The 25,404-nt window shown below is 40.7% G+C and overlaps 1 protein-coding gene across 4 annotated transcripts in view; it reads left to right on the top strand.

Moving 5' to 3' along the window:
- LOC123995795 (protein EFR3 homolog B-like) overlaps nt 1-23,634 on the top strand; it is a 29,507-nt gene extending 5,873 nt beyond the window's left edge. Inside the window, exons 1-5 of one of the 4 annotated variants that reach the window (XM_046299471.1) lie at nt 1,128-1,537; nt 15,245-15,321; nt 17,686-17,813; nt 17,989-18,139; nt 22,591-23,633. In XM_046299471.1, coding sequence (XP_046155427.1) covers nt 1,531-1,537; nt 15,245-15,321; nt 17,686-17,813; nt 17,989-18,139; nt 22,591-22,716 — 489 coding nt within the window. In that variant the 5' untranslated portion in view covers nt 1,128-1,530 and the 3' untranslated portion in view covers nt 22,717-23,633. Of the gene's footprint in view, nt 1-1,127; nt 1,538-14,402; nt 14,690-15,244; nt 15,322-17,685; nt 17,814-17,988; nt 18,140-22,590 lie in introns of those variants that run through there. The other 3 variants (XM_046299469.1, XM_046299468.1, XM_046299470.1) reach the window with 3 other exon arrangements.
- The last annotated feature ends 1,770 nt before the right edge of the window (nt 23,635-25,404 follow it).

Genomic DNA, 25,404 nt, shown 5'->3' with positions numbered 1-25,404 from the left:
CACAGCAGAAATTGTGGGCTAGGTTAGGAATGCTGTGTTGCACACACAGCGCAAAATGTTGTGCCGTTATATAGGTATGCACGTCAGCTTTGACATTGGTTTTGCACATCGGGGCATTAAACTTGACATCGGCCGATACTGATGTTGGCATTTTTAGCTAATATCGTCCGATTTTGACATTTTCACCGATATATCGTGCATCCCTTGTCTTCATGTATTTTGTTAATCACACACGCACAGCATGCAGAGCCTAGTTTGAGGAGCGAAATAGCCTACCACATGTCAGACAGCGTGAGAGTAGCTCCTCAAAAAGCTGGTAATTGAGTGAAATGTGCTTTTATAAGCCCAGTCAATGTGCAACAAATAACAATTCTAAATGCAATCTCGTGTTTACTGTTTTGATGGCCACAATTTAAAAAGTGCTACTATTTTTATTTCTCTATCTGAACTCGTAATTAAAGAGCGCCATGGGTTATAGACAATGATAGGCAGGAAGTCAGCGATTCACCAACCACTACAATGTCAGCTTGAGGCAGTATAATTGTCTGAAACCTGAACGCTTTACTTTACTTCAAATTATGAGGCCTGTCTTACCTTGCTTCAAAGTAGTCTAGTCAAAATCCAACCATAGAAACGTGGAAGCAATTATTCTAAAAATAAAATTGATTGGTTTTCATATAAACTTTCTTACGTTGTCCAGAAGCCAAAGGCACAATCCTAGTCATATTAGCAACCCATCCTAGTTGTTGCTATGAAATCCCTAAGGGATTTTCTAATGGAGATGTTCATCTCTATCCCAGGACCGCTCGCGTTAGGTGTTCAGTTTACAGCTGTGTTTTCCTGATAATTGCGTTTTGGTAAATGTTTGAAAAGGACGTTTTATTAGCGGCATCATTACAGGAGTTGCATGTTCAATAATAGACTATCTGGGTTGCTTCTACATTTGCATTGCTTGCTCTTTGGGGGTTTATGCTGGGTTTCTGTAAATGAGGAAATGGGGAGACTGATGGTGGATGGGGGGGGGGGTGATGCAGGCATAGGGTGGAGCGAGGGAGAGCAAGGGAGCTGAAGAGTGAGTGGGTGGAGGGTTTCTTCCTCACAGCCCCTGTAGGTGCAGAGCTGTCCCCCCACCCCTCTCTCTCTCTCTCTTTCCCTCTGTGTGTGAATTGTGATTGGATGGGAGGTGTGTGTGCGCGTGTGAATCAGCGTCATTCTCTTGAGACTGAGCGATTGGGAGCGCAAACGGGAAAATCCAAGGTCATCGCAACACGCTTCTCGCTGATGCTGTCTGTCAGCCTTCTCGTACATGCGTGCGTATGTGTGTGTGCATTTTTATTGCAGGGAGCAAGCTTGTGTGCCTACAAGACTGTGTGTGTGTATGACCGTGCACATATGTATTAATCCCAAAGAACACTGTGTGTATTTTTCGGTGTCTTGTTAGCACAGCAGTGTGTGTGTGTGCGTGTGACTATCCGTGACCGCAACAGAGAAGCTGCAGGCAGATAGTGAAACGCGTCAGCATCGTGATCGATGTATGGTAAGAATGCTAAATATCCTTTTCTCTCTCTGTGTGTGCTCCTGCGCAATGTAAATCATCCTCCGTTGAGCCAGTTTTCCTACATTCTCTAAAATCCATGGTTTCTTATCTTCCCAGTGATGGTCACTGCTCTGGACAGTCTGTATGATATTTTATGCATGTAGACTAGTATGTGACTTGTATGCATATGGAACCGTATAAAATATGGTACTCTAATAGCGTTAACTGTAGTGTTGTGGTGGTACTGAAGAGGTGTCCAGCTGTGTCTGATCATGTACGTTCTAGGTGAACTATGTAAGTTGCTGCTTATCGTCATCTTCTTATACTGTCCCTGAAGTTGTATACGTCTGCTGGTCCTCTATGGTATATTGACATGTTTGTGTGGGCACATCAATATGTGTGTGTAATACACACTCTTATTGCACTAGCCTAATACATGTGTGTGTGATACACACTCTTAATGCACTAGCCTAATACATGTGTGTGTGTAATAGCCTAACACAGTCAACCCTGCTGAATGATCAGGGAAGAAATGCATAGTTACCTATCGCAATATTCTTTTTGGACAATATAATATTGGTACTTTGACTCCAAGTATTGATTAAAAAAATCGAATAAAGAAATAACTAAAATATGTATGTATATGAGCGCTAGCTAGCGCTAGTCTGCTGGACCTGCGCCAAAACTCTGGTATTATTCATCCTAGAGCTTGTTCTCCATCTTCTTTTTAAATAGTTTGCACTTTTATGTGTTTCCCTGACTGATGAATACAACTTGTTTTCTCATGCTCTCTTGTCCCTCTGCAACAGACATGGTGAGCAATGTGTTTGGAACATCGAATCGCAATAAAATCGCAGTATCGAATTGCGATACATATAGAATCATAATACATATCGTATCATGATAATATCGAATCTTTACGTCCCTGGCAATTTCCATGCCCTACTAGCTGTACTGCTAATATATAATTTTGCCGTACTGCTAATATATAATTTTGCCGTTCAACCACACACACTGGCTATTGACGTGTGTGTGTGTGTGTGTGTGTGTGTGTGTGTGTGTGTGTGTGTGTGTGTGTGTGTGTGTGTGTGTGTGTGTGTGTGTGTGTGTGGAGGTTGTTATGTTCCAGGAGGCTGTTGTTTATTGAGATAAATCACTGTATTGATGTTGGTCCATTAGCTATATGAATGGCTATCCACTGTTAATTTAGCTAATACAGGATGTTTTTCATTCTTTCCATTAGTGCTTCAATATGCTGCCATTCATTCAGCTGTGGTATGAATGCCGAGTCTTTGAGCTCACATTCAGTTCAGTGCATTACTGTACACTATAGATCTGTATTGATCATGTTCATGCAGGTCTGAAGGTACATAGTTTAACTGAGGTATGATGAATGACGTGTATATATAGCCTAATGATATTGTGTCGTGTTCAGCTGTGCTCATCCAGCATGTTTTCTCTCACCCACACAGCATTTGACACATTCAATGAATTGGAGGTGTGCAATTATGTTCTGTGATCTTCTTTACGATCGGGGTGTGTGTGTGTGTTTGGCTGTGGCTGTGGAAATGTCTGCTAGTGATAGTATGTTGCATTTATTATGGATCCCCATTAGCTGCTACCAAAGCAGCAGCTACTCTTACTGGGGTCCAGCACAATTAAGGCAGTTTATACAATTTTAAAAACATTACAATGCATTCACAGATTTCACAACACACTGGGTGCCCTCAGGTTCATACTCTACCACATATCTACAGCACTAAACCCGTGTGTGTGTGTGCTGCAATGTTTGTGTTGCTTCACAGTCCCCTCTGTTCCATTAGGTTTTTTAAAATATCTAAATGTACTGCTTGCGTCAGTTACTTGATGTGGAATATGCACACATGACTGTAAGTCGCTTTGGATAAAAGCGTTTGCTAAATGGCATATATTATTATTATTATATGAATAGAGTTCCATGTAGTCCTGTGTGCTTCCCATAGTATGTTCTGGACTTGGGGACTGTGAAAAGACCTCTTGTTGGGTATGCATGGTGTCCGAGTTGTGTGCCAGTAGTTTAGACAGACAGCTCGGCCCATTCAACATGTCAATACCTCTCAGAAATAAAAGTAGTGATGAAGATTCTCTCCGCAACATTCAGCCAGGAGAGATTGACATGCATATTATTAATATTAGCTCTCTGTGAACATCCAAGGGCCAGCCGTGCTGCCAATTGCAATTGGCTAAGTCCTTTTTTTGTGTCACCTGACCACACGACTGAACAGTAGGCAAGTTGCGACAAATCCAGGGCCTGTAGGACCTGCCTTGTTGATAGTGTTGTTAAGAAGGCAGAGCATCGCTTTATTATAGACAGGGATAAGTATATCTTAGCTACTACTGCATCAATATATTTTGACCATGACTGTTTACAATCTAGGGTTACTTCAAGCAGTTTAGTCATCTGAACTTGCTCAATTTCCACATTTTATTTAGTTGAGGTTTTAAGGGTTTAGTGAGTTTTGTTCCAAATACAATGCTTTTAGTTTTAGAAATATTTAGGGCTAACTTATTCCTTGCCACCCACTCTGAAACTAACTGCAGCTCTTTGAGTGTTGCAGTCATTTCAGTCGCTGTAGTAGCTGACGTGTATAGTGTTGAGTCATCCGCATACATAGACACTCTGGCATTACTCAAAGTCAGTGGCATGTCATTAGTAAAACATTTAAAAAGAAAGGGACATAAACAGCTGCCCCGGGGAATTCCCAATTCTAACTGGATTATATTTGAGAGACTTCCATTAAAGAACACCCTCTGTGTACTGTTAGACAAGTAACTCTTTATCCACAACAGCAGTGGGTGTAACGCCATAACACAAGTTTTTCCAGCAGCAGACTTTGATCGATTAATGTCAAAAGTCACACGGTTGTCTATGTCAAACGGTGATGGAGGCTCTCTTGTTTCTGTGTCTGTCTGTGTGGCCTGAGTGGCACTCAATGGTACTCTGTCTCTATTTCCTATTAATGACTTTAACAGAGACTGGAGCTACAGACCATTATACTCTCCTCTACTTGGTCTGTGTCTGGGTGGGGCTGTAGATTTAGTGACGTTTGGTTGCTCTCTGTGCTGATAAAAATAGCAAGTGGTGTGTGTCTCTCTCTCTCTCTCTCTCTCTCTCTCTCTCTCTCTCTCTCTCTCTCTCTCTCTACCCCCTTCCCCTTATGTAATGGCCCTGAAGGCTCCCCGCTTTTAACCATCATGGTGAGCAGAGTACAGAGTGTGTATATGATTGCTGTGCATGTAGCATACAATAATGTGCTGGATTATCTTTGCAGTATGCACTGGTTACAGTGAAGCATGCTGAGCACAGTAGGTAGGGAGTGTGTGATGATGTCATTTGGTCACGATACTTCTCAGGACATGGGCCTGCCACACACACACAATTACTTCACACCAGACCATGTGAGCATTTGTAAGAAGCAAACATAATTTCAAATTGGCTACATGTTATATTAAACCGCATATAAACACTCTACATTGGTCAGGAGCCAGACAGGGATCCTAAGGAACGAAAATAAATTGTCTGTCTATTCTTTCAAGGCTATAGCCTGCAAAGAAATACATTGAAGCATTTGCGAGTGCGACACAATAGGCTGGTAGGGACCTAAAGCGCACAGCATTTAAACAACATTTCATTGTATTAAATAACTCTATAAATTGTGCATATACTGTACGCTGTGACTTAGAATTAAATACAAGTTAAACAAAAAAAATGACTTAGTGCCTTTTTTGAATTCATCTTCAGAAACACGAGTTTGGCCAGTCTGTGGCTTCATGCTCATGCAATGGTGTCTGGAGAGCAAGCAAGCAGTGGAGAGTATCCTCTCTACACTGGCAGAGCCACTGGGGATGCTAAACACCCTTTTTCTGGGCAGAGATGCGGATGAAGGAAAAAAATATATAATAATTATACGTAGGCCTAAAGGTTTTTAGGCAAAAGTTTAGGCAAAACCTAATCAAAACTGAAAGCTCCTTGAACGTGGGAATGGGCCAGGCCTATTGGACCAAAATCTATTATGTTGTTATACAGATAATAGAACAAAAATTAACTAAACATTTCAGAGATCAGTTTTTTTGGGCCACCCTCGAAGCAGCGTTACCCATGCAGAGCAAGGGGAATAACTATTCCAAGTCTGAGCTGACACGGTAAAAATCTGTCGTTCTGCCCCTGAACAAGGCAGTTAACCCACCATTCCTAGGCCGTCATTGAAAATGTGTTGTTAACTTGTTATGGCTGCAATCCCATTAACGGGATAATTGTCATCAACAACCGCTGAATTGCATCGCGCCACATTCAAACAATATTACTAAAAATATTTATATTCATGAAATCACAAGTGCAATTTCAGAAAACACAGCTTAGCCTTTTGTTAATCCACCTGTCTTGTCAGATTTTGATAATATGCTTTACAGCGAAAGCAATACAAGCGTTTGTAAGTTTATCGATCGCTCGACAAAACATTATGTACACTTAGCATTAAGTAGCTTTGTCACGAAAATCAGAAAAGCAATCAAATTAATCGTTTACCTTTGATCTTCGGATGTTTTCACTCACGAGACTCCCAGTTACACAATAAATGTTCCTTTTGTTCCATAAAGATGATTTTTATATCCAAAATACCTCAGTTTGTTTGGCGCATTATGTTCAGAAATCCACAGGAAAGAGTGGTCACAACAACGCAGACAAATTCCACAGGAAAGAGTGGTCACAACAACGCAGACAAATTCCAAATAGTTTCCATAATATCCACAGAAACATGTCAAACGTTTTTTATAATCAATCCTCAGGTTGTTTTTAAAATATATAATTGATAATATCAACCGCAACTATCTTTATCAGTAGGAGAGGGAAAGGCAATGGCAGCCCAAACTCTGTTACGCATACAAAACGCTGCTGGCACCCAGCCATACAATGACTCAATGTTATCGTTCTCGCTCATTTTTCTAAATAAAAGCCTGAAACTGTCTAAAGACTGACACCTTGAGGAAGCAGTATGAAAAGGAATCTGGTTGATATCCCTTTAAATGGAGCAAAGGCAGGCTATGGAACATGGAGTTTTCAAAATAGAAGCCATTTCCTGGTTTGATTTTCCTCAGGGCTTCACCTGCAATATCAGTTCTGTTATACTCACAGACAATATTTTGACAGTTTTGGAAACTTTAGAGTTTTCTATTCAATACTAATAATAATATGCATGTATTAGCAACTGAGACTGAGGAGCAGGCCATTTAGTTTGGGCAACTTATTCATCCAAGCTACTCAATACTGCCCCCAGCCATAAGAAGTTAACTGACTTGCCTAGTTAAATAAAGGTGTAATATATATATATATATCTCGGCAAAGTCACCGTCCAAAAGTACAGATTTCCGAGGGTAATGAAAACTTGAAATCGGCCCTAATTAATCAGCCATTCCGATTAATCGGTCGACCTCCAGTCTACACCAGTTGCATTCGGCGCTTGTGACAAATAACATTTGATTTGATGAGTGTCTTTTCAGATTCCACAATGATTCTTTAGTTGTGGACACTACATCACTGCACTCCCTCTCTTGCTCTTGGTCCTCATCTTTGTAAGTAATATAATAATAATATATGCCATTTAGCAGACGCTTTTATCCAAAGCGACTTACAGTCATGTGTGCATACATTCTACGTATGGGTGGTCCCGGGGATCGAACCCACTACCCTGGCGTTACAAGCGCCATGCTCTACCAACTGAGCTACAGAAGGACCACAGTCACCTTGATTTAGTACCTGTGTGTTTTATCAGTTTCTTTATGAAAATATTTAGCAAACTCTATGACAGTAGCTAAAGCAAGGGGCCATAGCAGCACACAAGTAGACTACAAATGCGAGCTGGGGTGGGCATGCCTGAGCTCGAAGTGAGCACTACTGGAGTGAAATTGGAGCGGTCTTGAGGCTCCATCCTTTGGGAATCTCGCTCCACGCTCCAGTCAAATTGGGCACGCTCCACTCCAGTTCACATGGTCGACTTCAGACACACACACACATTTTAAAGATGTACACATAGCAGAGGGCAATCAATAGCAGGGGAGTGAGTAGCAGTTCTGTTGAAGTAGCAGATGGATAAGGCTTTGGGAGACCATACGCGCACACGCACGGCCATGGAAAGATTTAAAAGCTCTCTATTTCCTGATATTGATAGCAGGATAAAGTGCTGATGGGGACTAGGGTATACTTGCTCACATTTGCAGGCCACGTGTCTTTGGAAAAACACGGAGCAGCTTTGTGACAGCAGGTGCAGATAAGATAACGAGAAGAGCTGTTGATGACATTCTCTCTCTGTCTGTCTGTACTAAGTCCATGTATTTCTCTTTAGGTTAGGTTTGTCTCTCTTTCTCTTCTTCCATTTGTCTATTTTTGTCTCCTTCGTTCCTGCTCACTCTCTATCCTTCTTTCAACCCCTCTCCAGCGCTCTCTACCCCCTCTTCCTCTCTACCTCCCCTCAATCTCTCTCTTTCTCACACGAATGAGAAAAGTATGAGGAGTATGCATAACTATGAGCACAACAACTTATCAGAATCAGAATGCACTGACATGTATATATATATATTAGTTGAAGTCTGAAGTTTATGTACACCTTTGCCAAATACATTTAAACTCAGTTTTTCACAATTCCTGACATTTAATCCTAGTAAAGATTCCCCGTCTTAGGTCAGTTAGGATCACCACTTTATTTTAAGAATGTGAAATGGTGGGTCAGAAGTTTACATGCACTCAATTAGTATTTGGTAGCATTGCCTTTAAATTGTTTAACTTGGGTCAAATGTTTTGGGTAGCCTTCCACAAGCTTCCCACAATAAGTTGGGTGAATTTTGGCCCATTCCTCCTGACAAAGCTGCTGTAACTGAGTCAGGTTTGTAGGCCTTTGCTCGCACAAGCTTTTTCAGTTCTGCCCACAAATTTTCCATAGGATCGAGGTCAGGGCTTTGTGATGGCCATTCCAATACTGTGACTTTGTTGTCCTTAAGCCATTTTGCCACAACTTTAGAAGTATGCTTGGGGTCCATTTGGAAGAACCATTTGTGACCAAGCTTTAACTTCCTGACTGATGTCTTGAGATGTTGCTTCAATATATCGACATAATGTGAAGTGCACCAGTCCCTCCTGCGGCAAACCACCCCCACAACATGATGATGCCACCCCCGAGCTTCACGGTTGGGATGGTGTTCTTCGGCTTGAAGCCTCCCCCCTTTTCCTCCAAACATAACAAAGGTCATTATGGCCAAATAGTTATATTTTTTTGTTTCATCAGACCAGAGGACATTTCTCCAAAAAGTACGATCTTTGTCCTCATGTGCAGTTGCAAACCGTCGTCTGGCTTTTTTATGGTGGTTTTGGAGCAGTGGCTTCTCCCTTGCTGAGCGGCCTTTCAGGTTATGTCGATATAGGATTCGTTTTACTGTGGATATAGATACTTTTGTACCTGTTTCCTTCAGCATCTTCACAAGGTCCTTTGCTGTTGTTCTGGGATTGATTTGAACATTTCGCAGCAAAGTACGTTCATCTCTAGGAGACAGACAGTGTCTCCTTCCTGAGCGGTATGACGGCTGCGTGGTCCCATGGTGTTTATACTTGCGTACGATTGTTTGTACAGATGAACGTGGTACCTTCAGGCATTTGGAAATTGCTCCCAAGGATGAACCAGACTTGTGGAGGTCTACAATGTTTTTTTCTGAGGTCTTAGCTGATTTCTTTTGATTTTCCCATGATGTCAAGTAAAGAGGCAATGAGTTTGAAGGTATGCCTTGAAGTACATCCACAGATACACCTCCAATTGACTCGAATGATGTCAATTAGCCTATCAGAAGCTTCTAAAGCCATGACATAATTTTCTGGAATTTTCCAAGCTGTTTAAAGACACATTCAACTTAGTGTATGTAAACTTCTGCCCCACTGGAATTGTGATATAGTGAAATAATCTGTCTGTAAACAATTGTTGGAAAAATTACTTGTGTCATGCACATAGTAGATGACCTAACAGACTTGCCAAAACTATAGTTTGTTAACCTCTCTAGGGTATGTGGGACGCTAGCGTCCCATCTGGCCAACATCCAGTGAGATTGCAGAGCACCAAATTGAAATACAGAAATACTAATTTATAAAAATTCAGAAAACAAAACATATTTTACATAGGTTTAAAGATTAACTTCTTGTGAATCCAAACACGGTGTCAGATTCAAAAAATACTTTACGGCGAAAGCATACCCTACGATTATTTGAGAACATAGCCCAGTTGACAAATTATTACAAACAGTAACCAGCCAAGCAGAAGCGTTACAAAACTCAGAAATAGAGAGAAAATTAATCCCTTACCTTTGATGATTTTCATATGGTGGCACTCAGAAGATTTTCATTTACTCAATAAATGTTACTTTTGTTTGATAGTCTGTTTATATCCAAAAACCTCAGTTTTGTTTGTGCGTTTTCTTAAGTAATCCACAGGCTCAAACGCAGTCAAAACAGAAGTTCATAGAAACATGTCAAACGATGTTTATATTCAATCCTCAGGTTGTTTTTAGCCTAAATGATCTATAATATTTCAACCGGACAATAACGTCGTCAATATAAAAGGTAAACAAATGCACTCTCTCGGGATTGCACATGAAAAAGCTATGTGACAGGTCAGGGTCCACTCATTCAGACTGGTCTTACTCCCTCATTTATAAGAATACAAGCCTGAAACAATTTCTAAAGACTGTTGACATCTAGTGGAAGGCATAGGAACTGCAAATTTAGTCCTAAGTCAATGGATACTGTAATGGCGTTGAATAGAAAACTACAAAAACAAAACGACTTCCTGAATGTATTTTTCTCAGGTTTTCGCCTGCCAAATCAGTTCTGTTATACTCAGACACTATTAACAGTTTTGGAAACTCTTTGGAGTTTTCTATCCAAATCTATGCATATCATATGTTCTGGGCCCGAGTAGCAGGCCGTTTAATTTGGGCATGCTTTTCATCCAAAATTCCGAATGCTGCCCCCTACCCTAGAGAGGTTAACAAGACATTTGTGGAGTGGTTGAAAAACGAGTTTTAATCACTTTAACCTAAATGTATGTAAACTTCCCACTTCAACTGTATATACACTGCTCAAAAAAATAAAGGGAACACTTAAACAACACAAATTAACTCCAAGTCAATCACACTTCTGTGAAATCAAACTGTCCATTTAGGAAGCAACACTGATTGATTACTTGTGAGGCACAGCTAAGTGAGCATAATAATTGGATTTTTGTTTTTTTTGGACTGATGGCGTGCATCTGGTGAGGTTAACATATGGAATTGTTTTTAGATGGTCATATCAAATAGTTTATGATACTTGGTGTATAATTCTTAAGACCAAGGTCAATTTAAAAAAAAAAAATTGGCATTACTGCTATTAGCCCGTAGAAATGTATTGAATAACAGATTCACGACATGGAACAGAAAATCTAAAGGACATTTGTTCTGAAGTGTCTGTCCTATATCTGCGAGATATATACGGATGATCAGGAAACTATTTGTGGTCTTTTTTTCCTTTTTTGCATATACAGCTCATTCAGAAAGTATTAAGATGCCCTTTTTTCCTAATTTTGTTACGTTATACAGCCTTATTCTAAAATGTATTAAATAATTGTATTCCCTCAGGAATATACAATACCCCATAATGACAAAGCGAAAACAAGTTTTTCGACATTTTTGCAAATTAATAAAAACTTTTTAAATATATCACATTTTAAATAAGTATTCAGTCCCTTTTACTGAGTACTTTTGTTGAAGCACCTTTGGCAGTGATTACAGCCTCGAGTCTTCTTGGGTATTGATGCTATAAGCTTGACACACTATATTTGAGGAGTTTCTCCCATTCTTCTAGAGCTCCGACTTTCTGACCTGAAGATCACTGACGTCATGGTTTGACCTTATATTTTTCAGAGTTCCCAGTTGTCTTGAAAGCACCATCGTCTGCGTTAAAACCAAATATCAATCCAGGTTGGATGTGACAGCAGGGATGACGTGCGACCTCGCCATCTGACTTTGAAAAGCTCCTCGCAATATGCATCAAGCACACCCAACTCATTAGTGGTGGTGAGCTATATTAAGTCAGACTAATTTGCAATTGACTGTCATACCCCCACATTAAAAGTATGTGATGATGAGAAGACCATCAGAAAGACTTCCATAGCCCCAAATAAAAAAGTAAACATTGGCTCTTAATTACCAAATAAAATTCACATGGTTGGGGTCACGAGATATTCAGATATCAAACTGGGGTCGCGGGCCTAGACTCACTGGCTGCTATACAGTTGTGGAGTTTGCTGTGCACTTTCCACCCCTTTCTTGCTTTCTCTTTTGTCTCGCTCTTGCTTTGTGTGTTGGTGTAGGAGAGCAGAGGAACATGACGTACGCACAGCTGTAATAAACCTGTTTACTGTGAGGGTGAATGGACAGCCAGAGACCCCTTGCTGTGCTGCAATGTCACAACTACCATCTAGCATCCACCCCCTATACTCTCCTGACGATTCTACCATTCCTATTTCCCTCTTCCATACTGCCTCCAATCAGCCCACACCTTTATAGGCTAGTTCAGTACAGCACCCACCAATATGCTGCACTGCTGTCAAGAGAATTGTTATTCACCACATTTTGATTCACCCCCCCCCAACAACAAAACAGAAGTCTCCAATGTCCATCCCTTTCCCAATGTGCAACCCTTTCCCCCAACCAAACTATGAACCTCCACACATACACCCTTACACACAGCTAGGGCTGGGCGGTATACCGTATTTTCCTATATACCGGTATTGATGCACGGACTGGTTTGTGTTTTTACTTTATCTTCTGTAATGGTATTTGAATGTTTGGTCTGTTAAATGCGATACAGTGTGTAACGTCCATTTTTGTAGTATACTCTGCTACTTGAGTACTCTTTCTCTGCTCTCTCTCTCTCTCTCTCTCTCTCTCTCTCTCTCTCTCTCTCTCTCTCCAAGCCACTTTCCACACAGACCTAGCCCCGCCCCCTGTCACTCAAGGAGTGCATTTGTTGTTCCTCGATCACGAGACACTTGTGTTCAGTCTGCATGGTCAATGCAGCTACTATCTAGGCCTTATTGTTTACCAAATGTTGCAATTGTGATTTGACTTGCGAATTAGAGCAAAATATTTGGGTAAACTGTTGGAATCATGAAAATAGAATGATTATTCTAATTCTATAGAATAGTGGGCATGACAACGAATTAAAATGCCTGGGAGTAGTTATTGTGTCAGGGTAGAAAAAAGTGTAACTAGTGATTAGCATTAGCGGCTAACACAAATTAGGTCCAACTTGATAAGAAAAGACAACCATTTTCAGATGTAAAAAAACACAAACCAATAGTGTAATTACAGAGCACTAGTGGATTTAAATTAAGAAGCAAAGTGAAAAAAGCATTGTTGTCATCAACATTGTTGCTTGCCCATATCGTGCAGCCCTTACATGGCAGTGTGGAAATTCTCAAATAAGTGCAGGAAATGCAGAAAGTGATAAACGCAGAAATGTACTTTTGCTTAAAGTTAAATTGAAGAGTTTAAAACAATCAGAATGGAGAAACATTCTAAGACTCATTGAAATCACTATGTATTGATACCCTGGGATCACTCACTACTCATAAAGCAAATGTACAACTTTTATTATTCAAAAACATATATTATTTACGTTTTGACGTTTTTTATTTATTTTTTAAATACCGTGGTATTATATTTTGGTAATATCACTGTGTGTGTTCCACACAAAGTTTGTTCCTTGGGGGACAGACTTGCAGTATGTACAGTAGCACTTCTCAGTGACTCACTCACAGGACCCACCTCCACCCATCCCTCAAGCCTCCCTGCTTTCTTCACCGGGGACCCTGATGCAGTCATTAATTCAGTAGTGACTCCTTCTCCACGGCCCCCAGCCAAGATGGGCGAGGAAGGGATGGAGGGTGTAAAGGAGAGGAGAAGAGTCATTTAGAGTTGGAAGTGATGGAGGAGAGGAGGAAAGCTAAGAATAGCAGCAGGGAGGGCGGATAGAGAGCTGGAGATAGCGGCTGCTTGCAGCTAGCAGAGCCTTACGGGTGCGTTTAACACCACGATGACAGAAACTTTACTGACAGACGCACAGACAGAGGCCCTAAGCCCTAAATCTTATCTTAACTCCCAAGGCTAGAATGACTGAGGATACCACCTCAGAGATGTGACAGAGGGATAGACACAGAACAGTTGCCTAGTGAGAGTAATTTTTTAATGCATCCTTCCTCCTTTCTACTATGAGGTGATCGCTGATGATGCTTGACAACCATTAATTGATAATGATTGTGTAGCCTAGGTGAAAGCAATATGGTGGAATGTTCAAGGAGATCTTCATGAAAGGAAGAAAATAAACTAGGAAGGATAGAATGAGGGAAGGGAAGGAAGGATCTTCATTCAGTTAGGCAAGCCTATTTGAAATTGTTAAAAGCTTATTTCAAGGTTGTCTATTGCTTCCCCAGAAGTCTTCCAATGTAGAGTTCACTGCAGATTCTCAAAAAAATGAATTAGAAAGGCTATTTATTTGACAGCATATATATTAACCAGTGGTAATGCTTTGAATGAATTCCAGGCGATTGTCAGCCAGCTGTGTTTATCCAGGTGGACTGGAATGTGGGGGGCACTCACCAGGAATTTAGGAAGTCTGTGCTCAAATATTCCCACAAATAAAAAATAAATGAGATCTTGTCTCAATGTAATCAAGGTATGAAGGTTTATTTGAAAATAATTTATTTTTGGGATTAATTATGTTCCGGCCCCACGACCATCCACAAAAAAATCTCCCTGCAGCTGAATTTAGTTGCCTGCCCCTGCCCTATGACTCATCACTGCCGAGTTCTCTGCTCCAATCAGCTCCCAGCGCGTTCTCTCTCTCTCTCTTTCTCTCTCTCGGCCTCTTTCTCTCTCTCTCGCTCTCACAGCTTTCTTCCCTCCGCAGTGTTACACAACTTTCCTCAAGGTTGTCAATTGTGAGACTGTGATGTATAGATTGTGTGTGTGGGCACCTGAGTGACTGTCTTTTCGAGAGAAAAAAAATGTGTGTACAATGTCTTAAAAAAGAAAATGCTGGTGAGTCTTTGTCTCAGTGTGTCTTTGTGCTCCAATGCCTTTGTGGCCACATTCTTCAGATGTCTGACCTCTTTTAAAGGGAGTTTAGAACAAAGGCATCTATTTCTCAGCCTGTGAGGAAAAAACTGGTATTGAAGAACTGTGCAAGGACAGGCTTTCTAGTCTCCGCTGCTGTGTAGTTCATTCCAAGCTTTTTTTTCTCTCGTTCTCTCTCTCTCGCTCCCCCCAAGCCCTGGGTAGATGGATGTCTAAATTTGATTAATCTTTGAGCTGTGCAAGGCTTATTTAACTTTGTCAATAATAACGGTGTTCTTCAGTCAACATGAGGTGGATGCTGCTGATACTAAGGTGTACTAGGTGACAGACTTGATGTAGCACTGCAACAACCTGAGCTTTCACTGTAGTCTCACTAACTCTCTTTGAAGGAGGACTTATTTTATTGGTGGTTTATCATGGTCAGGTATCTGCAGTTGCAAACATGATTTATTAATTCATACGTCTTTCTGTCATCGCTCACTCACCCACTCTGCGTATCTCCTTCCCTCTCTCCTTTAGGGGTGTGTGGTTGCTGTGGGGCTCTGAGGCCCCGCTACAAGAGACTGGTGGACAACATTTTCCCAGAGGATCCAGAGGTGAGAGTTTCGGTTTCCTGTGGAAATGCGCTCTACATCCTGTGACCTTTTTGCCATTTCAATATTTCTAGTGGTCTCCTCATCTTTACTGATCTGAAAAGACTAGACAGACAGAAGTGAATTCCTGGCAGGCAACCTCTGAATTACTTTCACTGGTCCTGTCACAATGAGGGAATATGAAGGACAAAGAAGAAAGTCACTAATGAAGATATTCTACATATATCACCATATCTGTGAAGGAGAATGACTTGATTGAATTAATTTATTTGTGAACGTTATGAAAATAGCCAAGTCTACCTGTCAGATCTGTTGCCAGCAACACATCTGATTTCAGACCGCAGAGACCTAATTTCTCTGCTGTGTGTGCATGTCAATTGTGAGCTGCATGCCCCAAAAACCAGTCTGTTTCTAATTTTGGGTTCTACGCACCCGTCACAGAGACTGTAACTAATCTAATCCCCTCACCCAGGGACTGACCCACAACCCTCTATCATTCACTCATTCACACTAACAGTGTGTCTGGAATGTGTGTATGAGACTAACCAGAGCTCTCTGATAACATTCACACGGCTGCAGGGGAGATAAAAAGTGTCTTCAGATAACGTTGAGTCAGACTCTAAATCCAGAGTCAGGGAGAATAGACCAAAGTCAGGTTAATGTGTTTATCATATAGAGTTATGTATAGCTCTGTCTGGTAATGACTTTTAAGTCTATCTTTGTATTATTTTCAATGCTTTACCACACATTTTATAGTTCAAACCTTATAAAAAGTATGTCATTCTGTTCTTGTCTATTGACATTATGTTTTGTCGACCTCAGGAAGTGTAGCTGCTTTTGCAACAGCTAATGGGGATCCTAATAAAATACCAAAATACAATATACAATGGAGGCAATTCCTGTGAGCAAAATTGATTATATTTTATTGGATCATTACTAGTCTAAATGTAAATGAGAGGCTATCTCACCTCAGGATTGGGTGTGTGTTGGTGTGACCGAGAGTTTGGGCATGGCCGCATGCTTGTGTTGTGTTGTCCGCTTTTTCTTTTTTTCTGTCACCCTTGGTGAACATAACTGTGAGAAAATGCATATCACATGTGGCGTTCCACAAGGTTCCATTTTGGGTCTGGTACTATTCAGTTTATTTATGTTATCCCTTGGCAGCGTTATCAGAAAGCACAACATTGATTTTCACTGATATGCAGACAATACACAACTTTACAGACTATTTTAGCTCCCCTGATAAATTATTAGACTGTATTAGTGATGTAAATACTTGAATGGCCCTCAACTTCCTCCATCTAAATCAAGACATGACTGAGGTACTTATTGTTGGAGCCAAAGCACAGAGAGAGAATCGAGTCTCACATTTGAATTCACTGGCAATAAAAATAAAACACCAGTTAAAAACCTAGGTGTTATTATAGATTCTGAACAAAATATAATTAGCAATATAATCGAAATAGCTTTTTACCAGATGAGGAACATTGCCAAGTTGCAGCTGTTTCTCTCTCAGGTTGATACAGAGACACTCTTCCATGCTTTTATTATAAGCAGGCTTGACTACTGTAATGGTCTCCTGTCTGGTCTACCCAAGAAAGCCATTGGTCAACTGCAAAACATACAGAATGCTGCAGCACTGGTACTGACCAAGACCAGAGCGCACTCATTACACCACTTTTAAGGTCTCTGCTCTGGCTGCCTGTAAGTTTTAGAATTCATTTAAAAGTATTCTATTGGTTGATAATCAATCCACGATTGTGCACCCCAATACATGTCAGACATGCTTTTAAGTTATGTACCCAGTAGGTCCCTCAGGTCTTCTGGCACTGACCTTTTAACTACCTCAAAGCCTTGGACCAAGAGGCATGGAGAGACAGCCTTTAGTTATTATGACGCCAGCCTCTGGAATAGCCTGCCAGAGAACCCGAGGGGGACCAAGAGGCATGGAGAGACAGCCTTTAGTTATTATGACCCCAGCCTCTGGAATAGCCTGCCAGAGAACCTGAGGGGGGCTGAAACGGGTGGACATATTTAAAAGAGAACTTAAAACATAAAGGTTTAGCTTTGCATTTTATTAGGGTGCTTTTTAGTCATTCAGTGTGTCATTCTTTTTTTTTTTTTTATCGTATGTTTATTGTGTAGTAAATGTTTAATCTTTTTTTAATAGTTAATTTTTTCCCTGTAAAGCGCATTTCATTCCATGTCTGAAATGTGCTGTATAAATAAAGCTTGATTTTGATTTGAGTATATTCCTGTCCTGTGGAGACAGTGAACCAAGAACTCAAACCTAACCCTTTTCCACCTTCATCCTCCACCTTTCTCTTGTCTTTCCCTCTCCCCCCCACACCCTCGGTCTGTCTGTAGGACGGGTTGGTGAAGGCTAACATGGAGAAGTTGACGTTCTATGCCCTGTCAGCTCCAGAGAAGCTGGACCGTATCGGGGCCTACCTGTCAGAGAGGCTCTCCAGGGACGTGGCTAGGCACCGCTACGGGTGAGCAACACCACAGTTACACCGGAGCCATGAATATACTGCACAGATATCTGTCAACTGTCATCCATGTCGGCTCAAAATGCACCATGGCTATTACTTTCTCATTTGCATTCTAGTTGACTGTAATGGTCTTAAGACATATGGTGTGTGGCATAACTACCATGTGTGTGTTCAGGTATGTGTGTATAGCTATGGAGGCTCTGGATCAGTTGCTGATGGCGTGCCACTGTCAGAGCATCAACCTGTTTGTGGAGAGTTTCCTTAAGATGGTCCGTAAACTGCTGGAGGCCGACAAACCCAACCTACAGATCCTGGGAACCAACTCTGTGAGTAGAATAGAAGACACCCACCTTGATAAACAGCCTGGTTTTATCAGACAATACACACTAGCAGCTGGCTGCAATGAATCACAAAGAAATATAATTGCAGGTCTATTCTGTAGGAAATGTAATGTAGCAACGGCCATGTAAATAGAAGATGCCAGACTGTGATCTAAACATAAATGTACATTTTTACCAGGGAGGGAGGAGGTGGAGAGTGTGGGTATGCATAGAGAGAGAATGGTTATCTGGTTGATGTGTAATAGCAGCCAGCAGCAGCTATCGGTGTTATCAGACAGGGCTGTCAGAGCAGCAGGGTCAGGAGGGAACAGGAAGTATCAAGGAAATAACATTACCCATAGAGACAGACTTACCACACTGGCAACACTGTCTAGTGATGCCATGGATTACACACACACTGATACACATACTCATACACACACTTGTGTTCAACGATTTTACGATTACATTGTCTATCGACAATGTTTGACAGCAATCGTCGATGGTGACGACATTGTGATTTCACAAACGATGGTTTAGCATATTTGAATTTGACTGCACCTTTGGAGTCTGGTAGCGCACAACAGCGCAGTGAGCACGCAGCAGGGCGCCATGCCAAATGGCCTTTTCCACATTTGCCATAGCCTAAATGTTCAATACACATGAGGTAGTTAGACTAACACATTGCAAGAGAACAATGTAGATTGTAGAAAGAGCGGAGAGCACCAAAGCAGTGCAAAAATTCAGATGGGACCTATCATGTTTTGTTTGAAGTTTATTCCCTGTTTATTGTTTTAAGATCTTGATTTTCCCCTTTTCTCCCTAATCCTCATTCGATTTGAATGTGACTTGTTGTTATAGGCATAGCCTACTATTTCATGATCAACCATTGAATGAATCTATAGGTCTCAGAGTTCCATCTCAAAAGGTTTTTTGCAAATAGCCAAAATTAAAACAATAATAAGAGAGAAAACAAACATCTGCAAGATAAACTAATCAAATAGAAAGTTTGTTTAAACCTGGTATGTTTCTGCTTTACTTCACCAAAATGTAGGCTAAATAAATAGTGCCGTCGGAAAATCCCTCCTTGCAAACCAAACAGACAATAATATAGGCCTACACATAGGTTACTGTCAATACAAGTTAAACTTATACATTTTATATTTATAGTATTTTCAAAGTATTTATTGATATCCTTGAATTGCACAACGGGCAATCGTGGGATAAACTCCCACAGCAGCACTTTCAGTAAGTGGAAACAAACATCTATAAATGATGACTTGTTGTCTCACAAACTACTTTATTTTGAATTGCTTCGAAATTGTGCGTTCATATAAATGTCAACAATCAAATAAAACAAATTATTATGTAGCTTAAGTCTTTATAGCTTAACACTTGACTACATTGGCTTAGACTAAAAACAAATAGGTCTGTCATCCTGTCTGTCTTGTGCCTATTGAACTGTACAAATCCTAATTATGCAATCAGATAAAACTAATGATTACTTATAATTTTCTTTATAACACTTAAACAAATTAACAATGGCTAATTCTAAAATGAATAGACCTATTAGGATATTGAACTGTAAAAATCCTAAATGTATGCCTAGACGTTACAAAATTTAAAAAAGTAGCCTAAACAAAATAAGTATGAAAATGACCTAAATTACAGCAAAAGAAAGTGTGAATAAGTCTCAAGGTTTGGCACAATATTTGAGCCTATCCTATAGGATATGTCTTTCCAATTAAATTGCATCTGTATTTTAATTATAGGCTACATTAAAAAATAAAATATAGTGCAATTTATTAATTTTTATTTTTTACACCTTGTCTTAGGCCTACCTAAAGGTTTCTGTTAAGGAAAACCAGCATGTTCAGAGTAGCGAACTCTGCAGGATAATGGACTTGTAAATGTTGGAGTTTTGTTGTCCGTTCATCCTTTGCATTGATCATCTTTTTGCAAATTCTGCAAGTGACTTCAGTCAGGTCTGCTGGCTCACCTTTATCATTCAGCCTGAAACCGAAGACCTGTTTTTCTTTTCCAAGTCAGCCATCATTTTAAAAATTATTTAGCATACTGTAGTTTTACTAAGGCAGGCTATACTGTAGTTTTACTAAGGCAGGCTATACTGTAGTTTTACTAAGGCAGGCTATACTGTAGTTTTACTAAGGCAGGCTATACTGTAGTTTTACTAAGGCAGGCTATACTGTAGTTTTACTAAGGCAGGCTATACTGTAGTTTTACTAAGGCAGGCTATACTGTAGTTTTACTAAGGCAGGCTATACTGTAGTTACTAAGGCAGGCTATACTGTAGTTACTAAGGCAGGCTATACTGTAGTTACTAAGGCAGGCTATACTGTAGTTACTAAGGCAGGCTATACTGTAGTTACTAAGGCAGGCTATACTGTAGTTACTAAGGCAGGCTATACTGTAGTTACTAAGGCAGGCTATACTGTAGTTACTAAGGCAGGCTATACTGTAGTTACTAAGACAGGCTATACTGTAGTTACTAAGGCAGGCTATACTGTAGTTACTAAGGCAGGCTATACTGTAGTTACTAAGGCAGGCTATACTGTAGTTACTAAGGCAGGCTATACTGTAGTTACTAAGGCAGGCTATACTGTAGTTACTAAGGCAGGCTATACTGTAGTTACTAAGGCAGGCTATACTGTAGTTACTAAGGCAGGCTATACTGTAGTTACTAAGGCAGGCTATACTGTAGTTACTAAGGCAGGCTATACTGTAGTTACTAAGGCAGGCTATACTGTAGTTACTAAGGCAGGCTATACTGTAGTTACTAAGGCAGGCTATACTGTAGTTACTAAGGCAGGCTATACTGTAGTTACTAAGGCGGTAGTTACTAAGGCAGGCTATACTGTAGTTACTACGGCGGTAGTTACTAAGGCAGGCTATACTGTAGTTACTAAGGCGGTAGTTACTAAGGCAGGCTATACTGTAGTTACTACGGCAGTAGTTACTAAGGCAGGCTATACTGTAGTTACTACGGCAGTAGTTACTAAGGCAGGCTATACTGTAGTTACTACGGCAGTAGTTACTAAGGCAGGCTATACTGTAGTTACTAAAGCGGTAGTTACTAAGGCAGGCTATACTGTAGTTACTAAGGCGGTAGTTACTAAGGCAGGCTATACTGTAGTTACTACGGCAGTAGTTACTAAGGCAGGCTATACTGTAGTTACTACGGCAGTAGTTACTAAGGCAGGCTATACTGTAGTTACTAAGGCGGTAGTTACTAAGGCAGGCTATACTGTAGTTACTAAGGCTGGCTATACTATAGTGAAATCCATTTTACAGTCTGAAACTGTCAGAAAGTAGCCCAATGGAAGAATGTTGCATAAGCACTTACCCAGATGATCAAGATGAAATAACAATAGAATACACTTGATAAAGCTATAATATCCCTTTTTAAAAGGTAGGCTTATATAACTGATATCTGAGTATTTTTATGGACAACAGAAACAGCCCTACAAATTTGAAAATCATTGCAGCCTAGACTAGATAAAAAAGAACTAGGCCTAACACTGTTTAGGCCTAGCAATGTGTCCTTTATATCAACGTTGTTTGGACAGGACGAGGGGCCGTCGCCTAATACACTGATACATACGCAGAAGCACAGACCCCAAAGTAATGTGTTTATGTATGATTGCTAAATACACCAGCCAGCACATCAGTCTTTGCCTCATGCTGTGGTGTTTAATTGGGAGAGTCAGAGGGAGAGTGGGGGGGATTAGAAAGAGATTATTACCACAGTCACAGTGGTCCAGGACAGCTACTGAAGGTCTCCTGTTCTCTTTAGGACTCACCTAAAATGACTCAATACACGGAGCCTAAATCAGTTCAATTCAAATATCCTTTCTATGTATGCAGATTCCTTGTATTTATCTCTGTTTAAATGAACACTACACATTAGTCTAGACTACATTGCATTGTCATACTTGAAATGAAAGTGGTACCAGATATCCTAGAGCCCTGGGTACATCACAACCACGGTGCTATTTTAGCCTCTGTGTCTGGTCTGGTCCGGTCAAGGTCACCTGCAGTTGTTTAGCCTGGTTTGTCCATTAGAATGAGTTTAATCAGGCATCTAATTAAAAAGTCATCACCTCAGGTTGGCTTCAGGAAGGCTTCCCTCTGTTCCATTCTCAAGAGGAGCACAATGTTTAGTTGTTAATTGGGGAGGGGTGTGAAACTAAATGATAAAGTATTAAAGTTGAAATGGTGACATTTCAGCGGCAGTCAGAATCTGTTCTTTGCCTGGCAGTTCAATACGAGGCTTTTATGCTACTCTTTTCCCAGAAACTAATTGCAAAATTCAATTTGGGATTATATTAGACAAAGAAAGTGGAAGAATATGACAGACAGATTTATTGCGTTCCTCTCCAGTTGATGGAGATTAATGTTAATTTACCTCTCTCTCTCCCTCTCTCCCCCTCCCTCAGTTTGTGAAGTTTGCCAACATTGAGGAGGACACTGCTTCTTATCATCGCAGCTATGACTTCTTTGTTTCGCGCTTCAGCGAGATGTGTCACTCCAGCTACGAGGACCCAGACATCCGTACCAAGTGAGTGGACGTTATATGGATGATCAATTGATGTTGCAGATTAGGGCTGTCCCTGACAAAAAAAAATCTTAGTCAACCGAGCGTTGTCTTTTCTTTCGACCAATTGATTGGTAGAAATGTTAAAACTTATATTTTTCCTTATCGACACACCCTATGTGTTTTAATAAAATCAACAATATTTACTGAATTGTCTGTTGCTTAACCTTTTCTCATGTGAGTTCCAAATATATCTAACGGTCGCCCCAGCCTGAGATTGTTTTATGCGCGTGATGTCAGAATGCACTCACTTCAAAAATGGGATTGTTACGAAACAGGACTGGTAACCCACACTGCCCTCAATCCAAGACACATGCCACCTGCTAATTATCTATAGTCTATATTTCAACATGTTAATTTTAAATGATTTCATAACAAGTTGTATTAATTCACATAGAAGTAGCCCATTTCATTGTTGCGGCCAATTTATGTATGAGGCTTTACTGAACTGGACAAACGTCTCCCTTTGAGAGCCCATGCACCTCACCAGTTGTTCCCCCAGATCAAGTATGCAGACATTTGCGCAGTCTAGCACAAACCTTTTCCCCCTGGCACATTTTCTGGCTGGTGCTTGCATTTCCTTCACTGTTGTTTTCCTTACAAATAATAACTTTGGACATGTGTGCGTTCCAATCAAGGGTAGTGTGTTATTTTCTGTATATCGTGTTGTCGTTTCTACTGTAGCATACCGTATGGAGCATAATGTATTTACAGTAAAAAAATATATATTTTTTTTTTTCAAGTTCTGGTGACAATTCATGCATTCTGATTCTTGCGTAGATTGTAATGGACACATACAGTGCATTGGGAAAGTATTCTGACCCCTTCACGTTTTACACCTTTTTGTTGTGTTAGTCTTATTCTAAAAATGGATTAAATTGTTTTTTCCCCTCATGAATCTACACACAATACCCAATAATGACAAAGCAAAAACTGTTTTTGACATTTTTGCAAATGTATTAAAAAACTGATATCACATTTACAAAAGTTTTCAGACCCTTTACTCAGTACTTTGTTGAAGCACTTTTGGGAGCGATCGAGTCTTCTTGAGTATGACGCTACAAGCTTTGCACACCTGTATTTGGGGAGTTTCACCTATGTGTCACGTTCTGACCTTAGTTCCTTTGTTATGTCTTTGTTTTAGTATGGTCAGGGCGTGAGTTGGGTGGGTAAGTCTATGTTGTGGTTTTGTGTTTGGCCTGGTATGGTTTTCAATCAGAGGCAGGTGTCGTTCGTTATCTCTGATTGAGAATCATACTTAGGTAGCCTTTTCCCACCTGTGTGGTGTGGGTGATTGTTTTCTGTCTTTGTGTATGTCACCAGACAGGACTGTTTCGTTTCATTCTCTTTATTTTTGTTTTAGTGTTCTGTGTTTAATAAATTCATCATGACACATACCACACTGCACATTGGTCCTCCGATTCTTGCTACTCCTCCTCAGAAGAGGAGGAAGACAAACGTTACACTATGCTTCTCTGCAGATCCTCTCAAGCTCTGTCCGGTTGGATGGGGAGCATCGCTGCACAGCTATTTTCAGGTCTCTCCAGAGATGTTCGATCAGGTTCAAGTCCGGGCTCTGGCTGTGCCACTCAAGGACATTCAGAGACTTGTCCCAAAGCCACTCCTGCGTTGTCTTGGCTGTGTACTTAGGGTCGTTGTCCTGTTGGAAGGTGAACGTTCACCCCAGTTTGAGGTCCTGTGCGCTCTGAAGCAGGTTTTCATCAAGGATCTCGCAGTACTTTGCTCCATTCATCTTTCCCTCGATCCTGACTAGTCTCCCAGTCCCTGCCTCTGAAAAACATCCCCACAGCATGATGCTACCACCACCATGCTTCACTGTAGGGATGGTGCCAGGTTTCCTCCAGACTTGATGCTTGGCATTCAGGCCAAAGAGTTCAATCTTGGTTTCATCAGACCAGAGAATCTTGTTTCTCATGGTCTGAGAGTCCTTTAGGTGCCTTTTGGCAAACTCCAAGCATGCTGTCATGCACATTTTACTGAGGAGTGGCTAACATAAAGGCCTGATTGGTGGAGTGCTGCAGAGATGGTTGTCCTTCTGGAAGGTTCTCCCATCTCCACAGAGAAACTCTAGAGCTCTGTCAGTGACCATTGGGTTCTTGGTCACTTCCCTGACCAAGGCCCTTCTCCACATGATTGCTCAGTTTGGCCAGGTGGCCAGCTCTAGGAAGAGTCTTTGTGGTTTCAAACATTTTCCATTTAAGAATGATAGAGGTCACTGTGTTCTTGGGGACCTTCAATGCTACAGACATATTTGTCTCAGCGCTCTACGGACAATTCCATCGACCTCATGGCATGGTTTTTGCTCTGACATCCATTGTCAACTGTGGGACCTTTTATATAGACAGGTGTGTGCCTTTCCAAATCATATCCAATCAATTGTCTCCAATCAAGTTGTAGAAACATCTCAAGGATGATCAATGGAAAAAGGATGCACCTGACCAAAATTTGGTTTGTCTTTGCAAATATTACCCTTATTTACATAAGTATTCAGACCATTTGCTAACATTTCTAAGAAACGGTTTTAACTTTGTCACTATGGGGTACTGTGTGTAGATTGAGGATTTTTTTACATGTATTTTTAAAATCCATTTTTAGAATAAGGCTGTAACGTAACAAAATGTGGAAATAGTCAAGG

Source organism: Oncorhynchus gorbuscha, linkage group LG14 (genome assembly GCF_021184085.1).
Source record: "Oncorhynchus gorbuscha isolate QuinsamMale2020 ecotype Even-year linkage group LG14, OgorEven_v1.0, whole genome shotgun sequence".
NCBI lineage: Eukaryota > Metazoa > Chordata > Actinopteri > Salmoniformes > Salmonidae > Oncorhynchus > Oncorhynchus gorbuscha.
Note: the sequence above shows the minus strand (reverse complement) of the source record. Positions and strands in the feature narration are given on the sequence as shown.